This window comes from Castor canadensis, chromosome 7, assembly GCF_047511655.1.
Source record: "Castor canadensis chromosome 7, mCasCan1.hap1v2, whole genome shotgun sequence".
Classification (NCBI taxonomy): domain Eukaryota; kingdom Metazoa; phylum Chordata; class Mammalia; order Rodentia; family Castoridae; genus Castor; species Castor canadensis.
Window position 1 is genome coordinate 76841048 of NC_133392.1, and position 19469 is coordinate 76860516.

The 19469-nt window shown below is 51.1% G+C and overlaps 1 protein-coding gene across 8 annotated transcripts in view; it reads right to left on the reverse strand.

Annotated features, from left to right (window-relative positions):
• The window catches only part of Arhgap22 (Rho GTPase activating protein 22), a 186524-nt gene that overhangs the window by 64922 nt on the left and 102133 nt on the right, over nt 1–19469 (reverse strand). For 2 of the 8 annotated variants that reach the window (XM_074079378.1, XM_074079377.1), the window contains exon 1: nt 6730–6857. The exons of the other annotated variants lie outside the window; for them this stretch is intronic. In XM_074079378.1, the coding sequence (XP_073935479.1) occupies nt 6730–6781 (52 nt within the window). In that variant the 5' untranslated portion in view covers nt 6782–6857. Of the gene's footprint in view, nt 1–6729; nt 6858–19469 lie in introns of those variants that run through there. 8 annotated transcript variants of the gene reach the window in all.

Consider the following 19469-nt stretch of genomic DNA (forward strand, 5'->3'; position numbering starts at 1 on the left):
CCTATCCATGTATCTTACAGCCCTTCTCCCAGAGGGACAACTATTGAACTCATCATCCAAGCCATTGAGAGGTGGCACTGGGCCTGCTGATGCCCTGCTGCTAGGAGCCCAGAGCAGTTCTGAGTTTCCTCAAAGAATCGTCTGAGATTCAAGGGACCCTAGAGAGCACCCAGGCTTGCCTTTTTCAATCTTTCCAGATGAAGAAACAGGTTCCAAGTGGCCACACAGCTAGTAAAGGGCAGAACTAGGACTATCCCTGGGATTTCTGAAAATCCTTGAGGTTGGTACGCCCATCCCTATTTACAGGTGGGAATGCAGAGACTTGGGGAAATGGTTTTGGTTTTTTTGGCAGCACTGGGGTTTGAACTCAGGGCCTCACACTTGCTAGGCAGGCACTCTTACCACTTAAGTCACTCAGCCAGCCCAGGCTCCGGGAGGGAAATGACGAGTGATCTGGCTAGGAAATGGAACCAAATGCTCCGCCTGAGGCTGGATCCCATTTTGAAGAACCCACAGGACTGCTGCCCAGATACTTGAATGGGGTAACAAAGGACACTTCTCAAAGACAGAGTGGGACCTGTGAGAACCCCAAACCAGGAACAGGAGGCCTCAGGGCTCCACCCCAGAACACCAGTTGTAGAACCACAGGGCTCTATGTCCCCCATGTGGTCCCAGCCTCACCTCAGGCCCCATCAGCTGCTTCAAAGTCAAGTAGACACAAAAGCTTCCATGCCCCCAGCCTCCCCAGCAGCAAGCAAAACATATTACCTATCCCTGCCTTACCAGAGCTGCTGCTTAGTGAGAGAGGCGACAGATTCTGCAAACTAATGACACATGTATACTTATGCGTCACGCTACAGAATGGCAGCTGAGAAGTCAGGAAGCCTCTAAATCCCCTCAGATCAGTATGTTGACACGTAATCCCCAATGTCATGATAAGAGGTGGCCTTTGGGGAGTGTCTGAGTCAGGGCAACTGTACCCTCATGAACGGGAGCAATGCCCTTATAAAAGGGGCAAGGGGATCGTGTTTGCCTGTTCACCATGTGAGGACACATGGAAGGCACCATCTATGAGGAGCAGACCTTCACCAGATACCAAACCTGCCAGCTACTGGACCTTGGACAGTTCTCCGGAACTGTGGGAAATAAGTTCCAGGTATTCATCAATGATCATTAAGGTATTGTGCTGCAGCAGCCCAAGCAGACTAGGACAGCCAGCCTCTCAGTGAACAGAGACACTTAGACCCAAACACCGGGGTGCCCAGGTCAAGAGCAGGGGCAAGGTGACTGCAGACAGAGAGCCTGAGGGCAGAGAGAGAAGTAAAAGTGGGCCAGGTGTGAGTACAGGGCAGGGGTAGAGAGAAGCTGGAGACCACCCGGGCCCCCTGTGAATGGCGGTGGGAGCTGACTGGTGCCATTGGAGCCACTGAGCGTTTGTGAGCAGGGAGCCCCAGGACACAACCGGAACGAGTCACTCTGGCTGCTACTGAGGAACCAACCTTTAGAGTCCACAGGGGCAGACTTGTCTGGAGGGTACGACAGCAGTCAGACAGGGAGAGGACAGTGGTGGCCAAGACCAGGTGCTGGCATGGAATGGAGACTAGTAGAGGGATTCAAATGGATTTTGGAGACACAGCTGGTAAGACCTGGCAGTGGCAAGTCAGAGTAGAGGGGCAAAATTAAGAGTCCATGTTTAGCTGCCTGATTAACATTGGTCTAGCTCTGGCCTGGGAGACCATCAGCAGGGGTGCTGAGCAGCCAGTGGGCCAAGCTGAGAAGGGGACTAGACCCTGATAGTCTGCCGACCAAGGCCAACTCGGGGGGAGGGGCAGCCACTGCACTGGCCAGCCGGCTGCAGCTCCCCACATACCTCTGCAGGCCTGGAAGCCCTTCTCTACTTTCTCAGCTAGCTGGTCCTCATCCTATATGATCCCACATGGGCATCATCTGTCTGGGCCTTCTCTGAATCCCCAGGTGTGTGTGTGGGGGGGGTCCCCATTCTCCAGTCCCAGCTTACTGCTCACCTGCATTTCTCTCAGCATGGGGCTGTACTCAGTCAGGTTCTTAGCATGTTGGGTACAAACCCAAAACCCTCCCCAGATTTTTACCCTCAGTGCCTGGTACAGGCCCACTATGGACAGAACCCTAGATGGCAGCAGCTTGTTGGTAGTGTTGGAAGACTTCATGAGAGATGGAACCTTCTCGAGAGGGGGGTACAGAGACTATCCAGTTTATATAAACAGAGCCAGTCCCTGTTAGCCCCCGCAACAGCCATGCTTCCTTTGGCTGCCCATCTGGCTAACCGTCTTGTTTTAGCTCAGCACCAGTGTGTTGTGGCCACTGGCCATCCAATGAGCCCATGCCTGCTGGAGCTGATCCTCTGTCCATGAGCGCATGAGCACAGAGGTGCGGGGCCATAGGAGTCCATCCCCAGCATTCACACTGTTTTGGCAGCATGAGCTCGACTTCTCCAAACAAGCTGCCACCAGGATCTGCTGGATGTCCAGCAACATGAACAAGCTGGGCCCTGCCAGCTTGTGGTCACCCAACTTTGCTTATGCTCTGTTCATCGCCGGTGTTCACCAAAAACGGTTCCAGTGTGGTGCAGGTCACACAGGTGACAAAACCATCACCACTAGGAGCAGCCAACCCAGACCAACTACAGCACCGAAGAGAATGAGGTGAACTGGCCCTATGGCCAGGGGCTCAGGGACGGCAGCAGGTGCCAGTCACCTACCTGGGGCTTGATTGTTCGGGGCCTGGCTAAAGGCACAGTGAAAGGGTGAGGTATACACTGGGACCAGAGAGGTCCAGGTGGTGGTGTGAAACAACTGGGCAGGTGCTGGGGAACAGGATGCCAGTTAAGCTTAAGAAGTTGGGCCTTTTCTGTAGGCAGTGAGGGGGCAATGCTTGTTGGAGAAGAGATACAGTAAGACTGGAGCCATGAATGGGACACTGTGTGGGCAGCAGACTAGAGGAGCAAGGAGAACTTGGAATTAGCAGTCAGGCACTCGGTGCTGATAACAAGAAGAGGGCATGCATGTGAGGGGTCGGAGGCCTCCAGAGCGTGGTCAGAGGAGCAGTAAGTCTTCCTTTCTGTGGACCAGAAAACCTGGAGAGGGCCAGGTGAGTAGGCAGGACTCTGGCGTAGCTCTGATGGGCTCTGGATGTGCAGGGGAGGTGAGCACTGCAGAGGAGGGCTGGTGGGCATGTACCTGGAGGCAATCCCAATCATCAGGGCCCTGGGGAAACAGAGCCCAGAGGTAGAAGAATCCACAGCAAAAGAGTGAAACATGGGGAAGAAGATCAAGTCAAGGAGAGATAAAAAGGCTCGACCGGGGCAACTCCAGCAGTCCAGGAGGGAGCACAGGAGGGAACCAGGGGCTCTCAGATACACAGAGCACCAGGACTATTCAGCTGGTCCAGCCAGGATGACCTCCTGCAGGGCAGGCAGGGTCAGGTAGGCTGCCCCTGGTGCTGACAATGGAGGAAGGGCCAATGGGCAGGGCTTGTAGGAAATAGGAGTAACAGACTGATTTTGTTGTTGCTTTTTAATTTTCTGATGAGCTGACAGGAGCCATAGGCAGCAGAAGGAAAGAGGAGAGGGCCTAGGAGAGAAGGGGACATGACAGTAGTGGACAAGACTCTGGGGGACAGAGGAAAGTTTTTGATACTCATACCAGTAGGAAGGTGGCAGGGGAGGGGAGGGATGGAGCAGCATCAGAGGACAGGTGCGTCAAGGGTCTCTGGGACCCTCCAGTCTGCTCTCTTGCTCGCTCCCCAGACTTGATCCAAAGCTGACTTGGCTGAGCAATGGGACCACCATCTTCCTCCCTCGACCGTGGCAATAATACAAAGCTAAAGAAAATGAAATGTGCCTCCAGATAAACCCACCAGAGTCCTACATACAGAAGCATCTAGAAATCAGACAGGTGCCTCAGAGTTCAGAGCTAGTACTTGAGCACTCTCTGAAGGACTCGTAGCCTTCTGCCAATCAGTCCCTGCTCACTGACCATTCGGCCTCTCTGGGAGGCCCTGGCCCCCAGCCCTGCTCCACCTGCAGCAGTTGGTTGTACAGACAATAGTTAGTGACACAGCAGCGCAGCCACCCGAGAAAGGCCCATGGCAGTTACTATCCGGGCCTATTGTGCTAGCCTGTGCTGGCTGCACACTTGTCACACAGCAGCTTCTGGACAAATCTCCAGCACTGGGTTTGAAAGCTGTGACGAAGGCACTTCTAACGGGACTTTGGCACTTAAGGAATTTTTGCTGTGCTTTTCATAAGATCACAGATTGCGTTTTTTTTTTTTTTTACTTTATCAAGTATACTTTTACACTTGGACAATATGCTAAAACACTGTGCTATGAAAGTTCTGATTCAGGAACAGGCAGGAATGAAATCAATAAGGACGGCTGCCAAAGCTGTTGCCTTAAGTGAAATGATTAGTAACAACTAATGGACTCTTTTTTGAACTCTTCAAGAAAAAGAAGCAACACACTTTTCTAGCCTGCAAAGTCAGAATCTCCTTAGTGAGTTGGCTACACACACACACACATACACACACAGCCCTTGGGAACAGACATACTGTGTTACTGCTATGACAACTGACTTTAATGTCTAAAACAGCAATTCTTAAAGGGTATCCAAAGGTATGTGTGCCACAAGGCTGTGTGAAAAACTCTCCTTGGGCAAAGGCAGGAAATTATACCTATGCAGTTGTATCAACATTCCAAAGGCTCTGAGAACGCCTGCAAAAAAACCTTCCAAACTTTGATTAAATCATGATGTCTAAGATCATTTGACCAAATAACCCCTTTCCCTGTTTGTTGCAGAACTCACTGTGAACGATGGGCCAAACCATCCACCACTGAGCCCTACAGGCCACAGGCATTCAACTGTGCTAAGTGAGTCGACAGCATGTAAAAACATTTGGAGATTTTCACATTAAGAAATCAAACATCTGCTTTCCTTGAACCATGAACTCTCCACCCAGCCCACAGGTTCCTCCTCCCTGCTGGACATGCACACCAGCACCACAGTGCTTCTGTCTCACCCCAGACTTAGCCATCTCCGCAGAACCCTATGGGGTACTTCAGATTGGGTCCCTGCTGGCAGGTTGCTGTGGCTAGCTGTTGCTTGGTGATGGGTGGGGGGAGGGGTCATCTGGGAAACACTGGAATGGGTAGGTGTAGGCAAGGGTGGGCCCTGGGAGTTCACAGCTCTGGAAGATAAACTTAGCAGGAGAGGCCTCTGGCTCCTTTCTGGAGTGCTTACTGAGCACATGCCCTCCCTCAGCAAGGCTTTGCAATTCCACCCTTGCCCCTGAGACACAGGCTCACTCCTTGCCTTGTTTACTAAGGAAGGATCAGAGAAGACCAAAGCAACTTACCCAAGCCCTGCCCCCAGTGAAATCCTTCCAGCTCTGGACTCTGACCTGCCCTCAGAGAGCCTGTGAAAGCCCTTCAATCTTACTGTTGCCCTGGCTACTGGGCGCTCAGCCCCACCCTCCATGCATGAAGCCCCACAAGCAGAATTCTTTCTTTTTTTCCTTTGAAAATCAAATGCTAAGAAAACGATTTGGGACAGTGAGAACCATGCAACTGTTCACATTTGCCCATTTGCCTCTGGCTGCAAAGAGGCTGGACCACAAATACTCCACGTGTCCTGTTAGGTTTTTATGTTCAACCATTATGTATGAGGTAAGCTACCTCAAACCCTGTGGGGAACGAACCTGGACACCTGTGGCATTTTCACCTGGCCAAGTCCTTCAAGTTGCTTGACACATTCCTGCATCCAGAATATACTTTACAGAGGAGAAGGACCTGGTGCTCATGGGCGTGGGGCCTGCCCTGACCTTAGGATTCACAGGTCATGAGCCACCCCTGAAAGGCACAGCTTCCCAAGCCCTTCCCCAGAGCCTATCCAGAAGGTTTGATGCGTGAACAGGTGAGCATTAGGATCGGGTGAGTTTGGGGAACGGTGAAATAAAAGGGCACCACTATGAGAGAGTTGTTTTAGTAACGCAAGGGTTAAGTCGGACCGGCCACTACCGAGGTGGGCCGGACCTTAGCGGCAGCCAACGTCCTAAGCATGTTTTCGGCTTTGGGCCTTTTCCAAGCCTACTGCATTCCACAAGCAGCTCCGCTCGCAGGTTCCACTGCGACTTTGGAAAACTCTGAGTCAGGGTCCTTACATCCAAGCTGGTGACAGAGGCGGGCGAGAATGAATGGTGGCTCTCAGGGCGGTTAAGCCGCAGAGGCGGTGCCGGGCGCTGGCGGGGCTCGCTCCGCAGACCTGCAGGCGCGTGCAAGCAGTGGGCCGCGCGGGGTCCTCCGCCCCAGCCCAGCCCCAGCCCAGCCCCAGCCCCAGCCCCAGCCTTGGACTTGGCGGACCTGCAGCCCGCGCCCACAGTCCGCCCCGGGCCCTCGGGGAAGGCGCCGTCCCACTACCCTGCGCTCCCGCCCTGGAACGGATCCCCAGCCTCCAGCCAAGAGAAGTCACTGGATGCGGCCCTCGCGCCCAAGTTAAGGGGAGCCCCCCTCCCCTAGAGTTAGGAGACCCTAGGGAGCCGAAGTCCCTCGAGAACCCTTAAAACAGTTGAGACAGGTGTGGACGGCCTTGGGAAGCAGGGGCAAGTCCCCGAGGCGAAGGTGGCAGCCCCAGCGGCGGCTGGAGGGAGTGGGGCGCAGCGCTCTTGAGACGCCGTGCACGTGCGCGCCGAGAGTTACCTTTGGGCGCTCGCAGGTGTCCTCTCCAGTCCTTGCAGCAGCACAGCCCCATGGCAGCAGCCCGCGTCCCCGCCGCCCACCGGCACCCCCTGGGGCGGCACGGCCAAAGCCGGCGCACGGGCAGTGCCCAGTTCGGCGCGGGGTGCGCGCGGGGCCGCCGCTCCCGGGCCCTCGCGCTCCGCCGCGGTCCCGCGCCGCGGGCACCCCGACCTCGAGACAGACCCTGCTAATCAATAGGAGAACGCTCAGATCGCGCCGCCAGCGCGCTTTTATCTCCTCGCGCCGGGGCGGCCCCGCGTCGGCTCCCTGCCCTCGCGGCGCCCTCCCCACGGCCCGTTACTCTCCCGGGGCGCCGAGCCGCTCTCGCACGGCCGCCACCAGGGGGCGCTGCGCGTGCCGCCGCCGTCGCGGTCTCCCTCCTCCACCCAGGAACTGACCCAGGGCTGGGAGTCACGCTGGCAGGGCCTCTGCTCAGCCTGAGACCAAGAGGTGCCTCGCTGTGCAAGGGCGGCGCCTCCCCTTCCTCCAGCATCCTCTGAGAAACAGTCACCTAATGGGTGACTTGGGGGGGCGGGGATGGGACGTAGTCCAGGACTACCTGAGCTGTGTGCCAAAAGCAGGAAAAGAGTTTGCTCAGGTGACCCCTAAATCTAGATGGACCGTGTGACTTTAGATAAGTCAGTTCCCCAAGATTGTTTCCTTACCTGAAAAGTCACTTAACACAAATTAAAGACTTGATAGTAATGGTTAAACTCTGCATTTGATAGAAGTGGTTAGTTTCCCCATCTAGAAAACGGAGAGAGTAACAAAAACTGCTTCACTGGGTCATTGTGAGGATTAAATGTATATATATTACATTATTAAATGTATATACATATACACACACACACACACACACACACACACACACACACGTTGCTAAGTGCTTTGCAGCTGTGAACTACCAGCCCCAAGTGGCCTGAGGATCTGGGCAGAGGGTTACTTTTACCAGAGGGTGTGTTTGGTGTAATCACTTTGGAAGGTAACGCTGGTGCTAGTTATTAAAAGTAAAAATGCAACTAACTGCCGGGTGCTGGTGGCTCACGCCTGTAATCTTAGCTACTAAGGATGCAGAGATCAGGAAGATCGCAGTTTGAACCCAGCCCAGGCAAATAGTTTGTGGAAAAAAACTCATCACAAAAAAGGGCTGGTGGAATGGCTGGAGGTGTAGGTCTTGAGTTGAAGTCCCAGTACCACAAAACAAACAAACAAACAAACCTACCCTAGCACCCAGCAACTCCAGAAATGCATGCCCAAGGGCCCAGGAAAACTATATAGGGCTATTCATTGCAGCTTTGTTTTAGGTACAAAACACTGGAACCACCAAAGCCTTCTTGAGTAAAAGAATGGTCAAATATGGCTATTTTCAAAAAATGGAAGCAGATATAAAAGGAGGAGCTAGGGCTCAGCCTTTACATTTATGGACTAGGCTCTCACATAAAACACACCCCACAAGGGGCTGGAGTGTGGCTGAAGTGTTAGAGCAGCTGCCTAACAAGCTCAAGGTCCTGAGGGGTTTGAAAACCCCAGTACCACCAAAGGGAAAAAAATACCACACCCAAGATATTACCATCGCATCCATTTTCTAGGCACTTGGGCCTAGAAATATGGAGGGGGAGGACAGGAAATCAGGAGTGGCTTCTTCTGGAGGAGAGGGTAGAAGACAAGAGTGGGGCAACATGGCCTCATTGTCTTATAGTGGCCTCATTTCGTAAAAGCATATTCATGTATTATTGTGTAAGTAAACAAATGAGAGAAATTATGCTTTTTTTTTTTGGCGGCACCGAGGTTTGAACTCGGGACCTTGGTCTCACTAAGCTCTGCCACTTGAGCCTCGCCTCCAACACTTCTCCTCTTCTTTTGTTTGCATTTGTGCAGTGCTGGAGCTGGAACGCAGGGCCCGCGCATGCGCTCTGCCACGGGGCTACATTGGGGGCGCCCCACTCCCTACCCCCGGCCCGCGGGGTTCTTAAAGCGAGTGTCTCTCTTGCCCCTCCAGTCTGGACCTGCTCCTCGTCCCGGCGCGGGGCGCTGTCCTTGACTCCCCTGGGACTTTCTCCCTTCCCCCCGCCCCATCCCAGCCGGAGGAGCGAGGCGGTCCGGGAGGCCCGCGCGGCGGGGCCGGCTGTAAGGCCGAGGCTGCGGGCTGAAGAGCTCAGCGGAGGGGGGAGGACCCTACTGACTTCCAGCCGGGAGGAGGTTTTCCCAGGAGTTAGTCTTCATTCAAAGGGGAGATTAACAGCAGCGCGGCACATGGCTGCCTCCCTCTCCCTTAACTACTCCCCAGAAAGACGCGAGCGGGGCTTCGGGGAGACCCTGGGCTGTCCTGCCGCAGGTCCGGAAAGAAAGATGTTTTCCCTTCGTGACATGTAGGCGGGGCTACGGAGAGAGTAACTGAGAAAAACACCGGGAGACCTGACTTTGGTTGCTGCCCAGTCATTTTAAACAGTTTTAGCACCCGGCAAGATCACTTAGTCACAGCGGGCTTAATGAGGCCCCATGAATTCCAGGCTGGAGCTCCCAGTATTCAGGGAGCGCATCTGGGGCCGGGGGCGGGGGGGGGGGTTGTCTAACGGCCAAGTTCTACATTTGGGAAGCAAGATTTAAAAGAAAACATCACAACGGCCATTGTGGGCCGCTTGTTTATCTTTCTAGGAGGAAGTGGCAAAGCAAGATCTTTCAAATGAGCCTATTATAGAGGGTCAGCGTCCCTATTGAACCGTTCAAATATATTTTGGGATACTCGACTTTTCAATGTGGCTTTAAATATCAACTCCTAGGGCAGTTCGGCAGACAAATAGGAAGGCAAGAGCTCCCAGTATTTCTGCCTGTGGTTTCACACACTTTAATTCCTGATTACACATTGTCTTTTTTTGTAATGTATATAGTTTTCCTGTTGTGTCTCTTCCTCAAGGGGAAAGGAAAGTAAGATTCACTCTGTTGTTTCCCACCATGTGCCAAGCAATTCACAAATGCTATCATTCCAGCTAACCACAGGACAACACCATGAGGCATCTGCCCATTTAGATTCAGCTTACAGAGGAAGAAAGTCAAGTTCAGGAAGGTGAAGAGAACTTCCCCAGTCAATGAGGAGACAAGAGGCAAAGCCAAGACAGATGGTCAGATGGATGGAGGACGTATGGATGTGTGGCTAGGGAGGGATGGGTGAATGTGTGGATAGGTGAGTTGATGGATGGATGGTAGATAGGTGGATTGTTTATGGAGAGGTGAACTGATGAATAGGTGGTATCATGGGTGAATGATTGGATAGATGAACAGCTGGATGGCTGGATGAATAGATGGTATTTCCCAGATTTGGTTCAGTTTTGGAAAAGCACAAGCTGAGCATGGAATTTGCTCTAAAAATCAAATTCCCTGAACATAGCTCTGCCTCTCCAAATTGATCGTGACCCCAGACGATTTTGAAAGGAACCAAAACATGAGGATCATCCAGACTGCAAAGCTCAGCTGAGCTCAAACTGCCTGCCCTACTCCAGAAGCGGGAGGTGGAAGCTCCCAGGGTATCCAACCTCTTACACAGCACAGGGCAAAGGGCAGCTCAGCTAGAATGGCAGTGGCAGGGAAGGGAGGTGATCCAGTGAGCACAGCAAGCTCTGGAGGATGACAGCTGTGGGGCCTGAGCCCCTGGTTCTAGATATAACCCACGGCATTAAGAACCTCGAGCTGCTCATAGCCCTGTGGCAGGAGTCCAGATTGCCACTCCCTCCTCAGAACATCCAGGGCTGCCTCACGTGCACCATCTCAGGATGTGAGCTCAGACCTGGCCAGGTTGGAAGCAGGATAAAATGGGGACATACTGAGGCAGGCTAGAATTAGGGAAAATTCGGGCCTCAGAAAAAAATATATGACTTAATATTGTATGTATGTGTAGGTTGCCCACAGATGGCTAGGACCATCCTCACCTGGCCCCGGGAACCACCCATGCACTGCCCCACTTGTTAATTATTGGCTGGGAATCACCTGGTTTCTCCCTTCCCATAGGTTAGCATAAGTTTTAAAAGCACCTGGAGAAGAAAAACATGCTTTCTCTGCTTCCTGGCTTCCATCTGTATTTCCCTAACTTTTAATAAACTCCAATTATACCCACGTGTTCTGCTTGGATTCTTCTGCTTCAGAGCAAAGGACTGAGATCTTCTGGAGATACTTTTTTTTTTTTTTTTGTGGTACTGGGGCTTGAACTCAGGTCCTACACCTCCACCAGCCTTTTTATGTTGGGTATTTTCAAGAGTCTCGTGAACTATTTGTCTGGGCTGGTTTCGAACTGCGATCCTCCTGATCTCTGCCTCCTGAGTAGCTAGGAATACAGGCGTGAACCACCGCACCAGGCCTGGAGATACCTTTTGCTGTTAACAATACCACCTCAGCCACAGGTGTAGTTCTGGGGGGCTATTTATCTCTTTCCCTCCTTCCTTACTCCATGTGCAAAAGCTGACTGAACAAAGTGAAACACCTGAAGAAAGCAGCACAGACCGAGCTCTGGGGAGCACTCGGAAGTGCCCTGGGGGACACAGAGACCCAGTCTGCTGAGTGGGGGAAGGAAAGCTCTGTGAAGGAGGAGTCAGCCCTTTAGGAGCTGGTGTGGGATGGGTCCTGCAGTGGGCAGCAGGTCTTCTGGGAGGTGCCTCGGCATGGCCTCTAAGTGGGAATATAATGGATCTGTGATTCTCACTGACAGCCTGGTGGCCAAAGTACAGCCAGGACCAGAATGGGGAGACCAGAGCAGGGAGACGGCTAAGAAGCAAAGTCACAGTCAGGTGAGAGATGCAGGGCTCAAGACACAGCAGATCAGAGGACACAGTGGAGGTGGCCCCAGCCAACCACCCTTCCCAGTTCTCACACCTAACACTTTGGATCTGGGGTGGCTTATGACTTACTTTCACCCACAGAAGGTGGCAGAGGTGACTCTAGGCCAGTTCTGGGCCTGCGTCCTAAGAAGACTTGGCAGCATCTGCTTGCATCTTCAGGTAAAGTTACCCCTGTGAACAGTGTGACCATCCTAAATCCACTGTGTTGCAGGGTGCTTAATCAAGTGATCAGGACAGGCCATGTGTAGGACTGACTTCCGGCCCTGTGAGTGAGGCCACCTGGAACAGGATCCTCTGGGCCATGCCAAGTAGAGCAAATAAAAGCTGTCTCCATGCAGCCATGCCCACACTACAGAACATCAAGCAAATAAACTGCCGGGCTTTGGGCTAGTTTGTTATACACAGCATGACACTAAAACAGTCATACATGTGGTGCTCGTGGCCATAACTGCCCAGCCCTGACAACATGCCAGTGAAGAACTTGACAAGTGCATATTCACTTAGAATTCAGAGCAGCCCTAAGCATTCGCCTTGTCATTATTTCCAGTTTAATGTCCTCAGGAGGACACTGAGCAGAGAAGCAAAGTAATTTGTATGAGGCTAATTAGTGGGTGAGTTCAGGTTGGTACCCAGCCCATCCTGTGTTCTCAAAGACTATGACAAATATTTTGCAGGGCAAGAGGACAATGCCTGCTGATGAATTAGATGCTCAGAGGGTCTGAGGCACATATGTCTGTAGTGGAGACTTTTGACTAAAAATGACAACCTACCAGGCATGATGTGTACATCTGTAATCCCAGATCCTCAGGAAGTGGAGGTAGAAGGTCCTCAATCCAAAGCTAAGCCCCAGGCAAGAAACACAAGACCCTATCCGAAAAACAAACTAAAGCAAAAAGGGCTTGGGGGTGTGGTTCAAATGCAGGAGGCCTGGAATTCAAACCCCAGTATTGCAAAAACAAACAAACAAAAGACAATTCCCAAGGAGTACTGGAAGCATCTGGAAGGAAAGCTTGGTGTGGCTCATCGCTCAGCTTTTGAATTGTGCCAGCCCTGATGCCTAGCAGAGTGGCTTCTAGATGATGGGACTAATGGTGACGCCTAGAGACAACTTGTTGAGTAACAATCATACGTTCTGTGGATGCTAACGCCTCGCTAGCATTATTATGTTGTTTCATTTTCCAACAGCCCTGCAGTATGCTAGGTGCTCATGCCCATTCTATAGGTGAGAATACTGAGACCTGTCCAGGCAGCACAAGCTCTCAAGATAACCCCCAGGCTGGCGGGTGGCAGAGTCACAGGCCACCTCCTCAATCACCAGCCACTGTCGCCTGCCTCTTGGTGGGAGGGTCTCCCTAGGCCTGTTCCCATCATGGTCCTCACCTGTGTCAAGAGTTTGGCTATGGGCTGACAGAGTGGCTCAAGCAGTAAGAGCATCTTACTGAGTTCAAACCCCAGTGCTGCCAAGGAAAAAAAAAAAGTTTGGCTACCACTCAGTGTGAATACACCCCACTGACTCACATTCTGGAACTGGAAGGGCCTCTATGTATTGACACAACCTCCTCACTTTTCGTGAGATTGCTGATCCATCCCACATCAAGCATTTCTTGAGGCCCTAGTACTATGTGCTTGGCTCTGCAAGGTGGCATAGTGACAAGTTGGGAGCTAGCCTCAGTCAACTCCAGTTTTGCTCTGGAACAAATATATTCTCAATAACGATAAGCAGAAAGGAGACCTCTTATATCCTGTCTCAAATGTTTTGTGTACTCTTATCACAGTAAATGCCAGCTGATTTGCACTTAGATATCTAGCTAAATATTTGGTTAAACAGGTTAAATAGGTAGAACCCCTCCCACCGTATTACCCCTTATAACAGCATGCAGTTTTGCACATTAGTTGTTCTGGTTTCTTTTTTGTTTTTAATGAAGTATGACTCTGGGGAAAGTAGGCACACTTTTTTTGAAGCAAGCCCCATATAGCTGTGGGCTAGAAAAAGCTAGCACACAGAACTAGTATGCTTTTTCCTTTCTCCTAACAAGACTTAATTCTCATTTCTCTTATTTCTTTGGCTTCCAGGAAGCTCAAGGAAATTTTAAAGTTTGTGTTTGGCAACTATGAAGATACTAATAGTCTTCACATTTGTGTTTTGGTTCCTGATTTTGCTTTTCAACTTTTATTTGACAATTCTTAGGTTCTTAGGTTTTTGTTGTTGTTGTTACTATTGTGTTATCATTATTTTATTGAGTATTCTCATTAGAAGCAATTTTAAATCCTTTGGGGAATGACAGGAATATAAGTAAATAATAAAAAAATAGTCTTCTTTTTGGCAGTACTGGCCTTTGAACTTAGGGCCTCACGCTTGCTAGACGGGTGCTACACCACTTGATCCACTCCACCAGCCCTTTTTATACTGATTATTTTTAAGATAGGTTCTCACTTTATGCCTGTTTGGCCTGGACTACAGTCCCTCTATCTGTGCTTCCCAGCATAGCTAGGATGACAGACATGCACCATCATGCCCAGACTTTGGTTGGGAAGCAGGGGGTCTCACAAAATTTTTGCCCAGGCTGGCTTTGAACCATGATCCTCCCAATATCTCTGCCTCCCAAGTAGCTAGGATTACAGGCTGGCGCTACCCTGCCCAGCTAGTCTTTTTCTTTTCACTTTAAATTTTTTTATTTTTAATGGCTACATAAAAATTATACACGTTACTCAGTTCCCATATGTCTCAGTGAGCAATTTGTATAATGTTTAAGTCAAATTAAACTTTTCTTTGAGACAGGGTGTTGCCAATATTGTACAGGCTGGTCTCAAATTAAGCTTCCAAAGTGCTGCAATCACAGGCCTGTGCCACCATACCCAGCTCAAGTTAAACATTTATTTCTTCAAAACAATATCATCTCTCTTTTTTTTTTTTTGGCAGTACTGGGGCTCAAAGTCAGGGTCTACACCTCAAGCCACTCCACCAGCCCATTTTTGTGATGGGGTTTTTCAAGATAGAGTCTCACAAACCATTTGCCTGGGCTGGCTTTGAACCACGATCCCCCTGATCTCTGTCTCCTGAGTAGCTAGGATTACAGGATTGAGCCACTGGACCCAGCTAAAATGTGATCATTTCTTTATGGTGAAAACTTTCAAAACCTTTTATCTGTTTGAAGTTTACGCTACATGGTTGTTATCTATAGTTACCCTGCTAGGCAATAGCTCATGAGAACAACCCCACTTTCCAGCGCTGTGCTGGGGATTTAACCAGGGCCTTGCCTGTGCTAGGCAAGTCCTCTGCCACTGAGCTCCACCCCCAGCCCACATCAGAACTTCTCACTCCTATTTAACTACAATTTAGTGCCCAAATGTAGTACAACCAGGAGTTAATAAGCTTTTTCTAAGGGGCAGATACTAAATGTATTTCAGCTTTGCAGCTCCTACAGCCTCCATAGCAATTCACATCTGCCCAGGCAGCACGAAATCAGACATTGATGCTGCATAAATGAATGATGTGGCTGTGTTCCAATAAAACTTTATGTACAAAAACAGGTGGCAAACCAGATTTGGCCTGTGACTAGAATTTACAGTGTTTGAAAAGAATTTTGGGGCATTTGGGAAATTGTTTCCTCTTAAGTTGGGAAGTACTTGGCTTAGAAAAACAAGTAAATTCCCATCTCCAAGATGTTAGGAATTCTGTCCAAGATGTCCAGTCTCCACTGCTGGGTGACAGAGAGGACAAATGCAGCTGTGAAAACTGTCTGGGCTGTTTGGCTCTGCAGAGGGACGGGTGTGCTGGTGGGACCCCTGACAAGAGGCTGTGAGGTCTGCCCACTGGAGCTCATTCCCTGACACATTTGCAATGCCCACTCCTGGGGAGGGGGCATGTGGCGAGGTGCTGGAGGTGCCTGGCCAGCCAGGTTTCTCAGCTCAAGCCAGGGGGCCTTCAGCTGCAGTGGATGCTGGTTGGAGAAGGAATGTGTCTGCAGCTCCAAATTCCCACAGAGAAAGACAAGGGGAATCGTTGGAGAGAAATTCCTGAGCTACATTTTTCTTGCTGTTCATGTGGCCTGAAGCCATTGCACTTGGCCAGACTGCCCAGAGAGGGATTTTTACAAAGCCCATTGTCCTATTCCCAAGTCTCACCCTCACCCCTACCCCCACCTGCTCTTTCTTTCTTTCCTTCCTCCCCCACCCCCAGGACAAATGCAGCCTGGGAAAGAGCAGGCTGGTCATAGCTCAGAGGGCTTTTTCTCCCTGCTGTGGACAGATGCAGGCCGGCCACTTCCATGTGGATCTGGAGGCACTGGGCTTCTCTGCACACTAAACTGGTGGGAAGTGGTCTGAGATACCTGGGCATACATGAGTAACACTTATTGAGTACCTACTGTATGCCAAGCACCATTCTGAGCATTCTACATATGTGTGCTCATTAATTCCCACACGAACTCTCCAGTCTTCCCCATTTTACAGATGGGGAAACTGAGGCACTAAGGAATTAAGTGACTTGTGGGGATCCAACGGCTAGTAAGGAAGACAGAAGAGACAGAATTTGAACTGACGTGTCTGGCTCCCCGGGTGATCGTCATCTCTGTTAATGCATGTGACCCTCAGCTCAGCATTCTGTTTACAGACAACACCCTAATGGTGTTATAGCAATGATTCCTGGGGACCTTTCAAGTCACCCAGCACCCCCACGCCTCTGAAGATGGGACCCTTATGTGAACTGGGCAGTTTAGCTGGGGCCCAGAACTGTAGACAGGATTACTAAGTGCTCCTGTTGCTGCTGAGGCTGTCGGAGGGGCCTAGGTGACTGTAGGAGTCTCTGCCCTGTGCCAGCCCACTGGAAGGGTGCCTACCTACACTACGTATCACTGATGTGACAACTCTGAGACTGGTGTCCCTCATCCATTCAGAGAAGGACACTGAACACATTAAAAAGATGTCTGATGCTGCTGGAACAGGAGAGAGACCCCAGTAGCTCAGGTCACCACACCCATAGGTGATCATGAAAGGGGCGAGGGCGCCCATGGGCTCACGGAGGAACCCGGGATCCCTCCAGGATCTAGTGCCGTCCTCTGCTCTTGCTGTCAGAGAGACAAGAGGGCCCAGAGAGCCCGCAGCGGACACGGTGCGTGTGGGGGCGGGGGGCGGGGTGCAGTAGCTGGGAGGTAGAGGCCCCGGGTGCACGTGGAAAAGGAAAGGATTCAGCTGCCTCGGGTCATGGGCCGTCGGGCCATCTGGGGCTCAAACATGTGCTCTGAGACCACCCTACCATGACAGATCTGACATCAAAGCGGTCCCAATCGAATCTCACTTTTTGAAAGAGCAGCAGTTCCTCACCTGGACGATGCACAGTGCTGGAGGTCCCGAGGGTTGTGAGCATTGACCGTGACGCTGACAAAAGAGGTTGGCATATGGGCAGTGCCCAGTGCCCTCTCCTTTCTGAGCGGACCTGCACGGGGAGGGCTGGGGGGTGGGGGGGCGGGAGGGGGGTTCGGGGCTGCGGCTGGGGTAGCGCAAGGCGCTCGCTGCTGCCACCTAGCAGCGGGAGGAAAAAGGCTCAGGACAGCGGTCCAGCCTCTCCTGTCTAGGCCAAGTCCAGCTCCTTCTGATGCCCAGCTGGCTGGCTAGTAGAAGCTGTCCTTGGCTGTGTGTCCAAAGCATAGATGCAAGTGGGTAAAGTCCCCAATCCTAGGCTCTTGCCGTGGAAACTGCAACTCCTCAAGGTGTGTCCTGCCTTCTGAGAATGCCTTAGCATTCCCCTCAGTCTGGAAGATTCTCTACTAGATACTGGTGTCAGGAATGGGCATGGAGTGGGTCCCTCCCAAGAGGGCATTGGGTGGGCAGTGAGGTTGAGGCAAGGCTAGAATTAGGGAAAGTTTTCTTAGGAAATATGACTTATTATTGTATTTCAGATTGAACATTCTCTTTCTCTGAACCCTCTTTTCAATTGCAAAGGCATGTAGGTTATCCACACCCTACCTCAAGGACACCTCAAACCACCCTCATCTGGCCTAGGGTGCCCCTCCCCACTCATGGATTATTGGATGGGAATCACCTGGTTCCTCCCTTCTCCTAGGTTAGCATAAGTTTTAAAGGCACCTGAAGAAGAAGCCCATACTCCTGGCTTCCATCTGGTCCCACTATGTCCCTTTTTGTAATTCCCCTCCATAAATCTTAATAAACTCCCTTTACACCCTGGTCTCCTGCCATGGATTCTTCCACACGGACCACAAAGATTTTGGAAATCTTCTGATCAGAGACTGCACCATTTCCATTAATAGTGGAAGATGGTGCTATGGAGATGGACTGCTGGACACCACAGAGGCCCCCCTCTCATTGGAGGTGGGACAGGACTGCCAAATCTCTCCAGCCCTGACTTCCTAATGTCCCCCCACATGCTATTTCCAGAGGTGAATTGTGCCACATAGTCAGATTAGACCCAGTTCTAGTACTGGACTGCTGAGTTCACCATTTCTCACCCACCAGGTACTCAGCACACTGACCTCATTCCACTCTTAAGGCCTGTCTCCAGAGCCTCATCCTTCAGCCTCGGTCCACCTAACAGACCTCCTGAGCACCAAGCCCCAGGAATCACTTTTCAGGCTACAGAATCCAAGCCCTTATGGAATCATACAATCAGTTCTGCGGGTCTTGACCAGGATTTTAAAAAATGAGACAAGGACTCGGGGTGTAGTTCAGTGGTAGAGCGCTTATCTAGCATGCATTAAGGCCTCGGTTTGGTCCCCAGCACTGACAAAAAAAAAAAGAGAGACAGAATCACATAGATTAGAACAAAGCCAGAGGGCTTTGCCAGATCCTTTGTTCAATGTGTACCTGGATCCTGGGGTGCAGGCAGTATTCATTTCTTGTCCCCAAAAGCATGAAAACATGATGTATATCTCATAAATTCCAGAAAATGTGGGCTTTTTGTGCAAATCAGTCCACAAATTTCTCCTCAACTCTCAGCTGATGGTTTCTCTTCTCAGCACCGAAGAGGGGCACAATCCTCGCCAAAGCACTCAAAAATAAAAAAGCAAACTACCACCTATAGCTACGAAAGCTCCTCTTATACGCTAATCCTGGATCCTCGTTGTTGACTAGTCTTGCATTTGCATATCCAAGAGGGCCACTTAAGTGACCCTTCACAGGACAAAGATCAGCTTTTCTCAGTGCAAGAAAAGAAAGGCCCCCTGTGGTCTCCACATTCCTTCAGCACAGACCCCTGGTTCTTACAGGCTGACACATCCCAGGGGTGACAGTTGTTTGTTTCTCCACATTCTTCCTGCCACTGCCGTTTGTGGAGTGCCACTCTGTGCCAGACATGGGAAACCACAGACCAGAGCCTCCTGTCCTGGGGCTCTCTTCTGGGCCCTGGGCTGTGTCCATGTGATGAGAATGCATGGCTCTGCCTCCCCATCCAGGCTCACTCAATGCACATCATCCCCCTGGCCCCAGAGGTCCCAGCTCAGCCCCCAGCTCCTCACCAAAGGCCTGGTTCTGCAGGCCTTCCTGGGACAACAGGAGTGGCGGGGTTTGAATGCTTCCCTCAAACATTCATACACTGGAAACTTAATCTGTAAATTCATGTCAATGTAAGAGGTGCTTAAACTGCTTTTGCTGAAAGCACTGACTCCTTACTTGGGCCCATGAATTAACAAAAACAGGAGAAGCATGGCACCCCTGCATCCATTTTGTATCTGCCTTTGCTCTAAGCCATTCTCTTTGCAATGACTTTGCGATCACCTTGGATTCCAGAAAGGACAGATCTGATCACATCTGTATGACAAGGGACTAAAACTTCCCATAAGGAACAGTGGAGGCTTGCAGGACAGACCACCCCTCCAATGAAGACAATTACCTGTAATGATGAGGCTGCACCCTGGAGCAGGG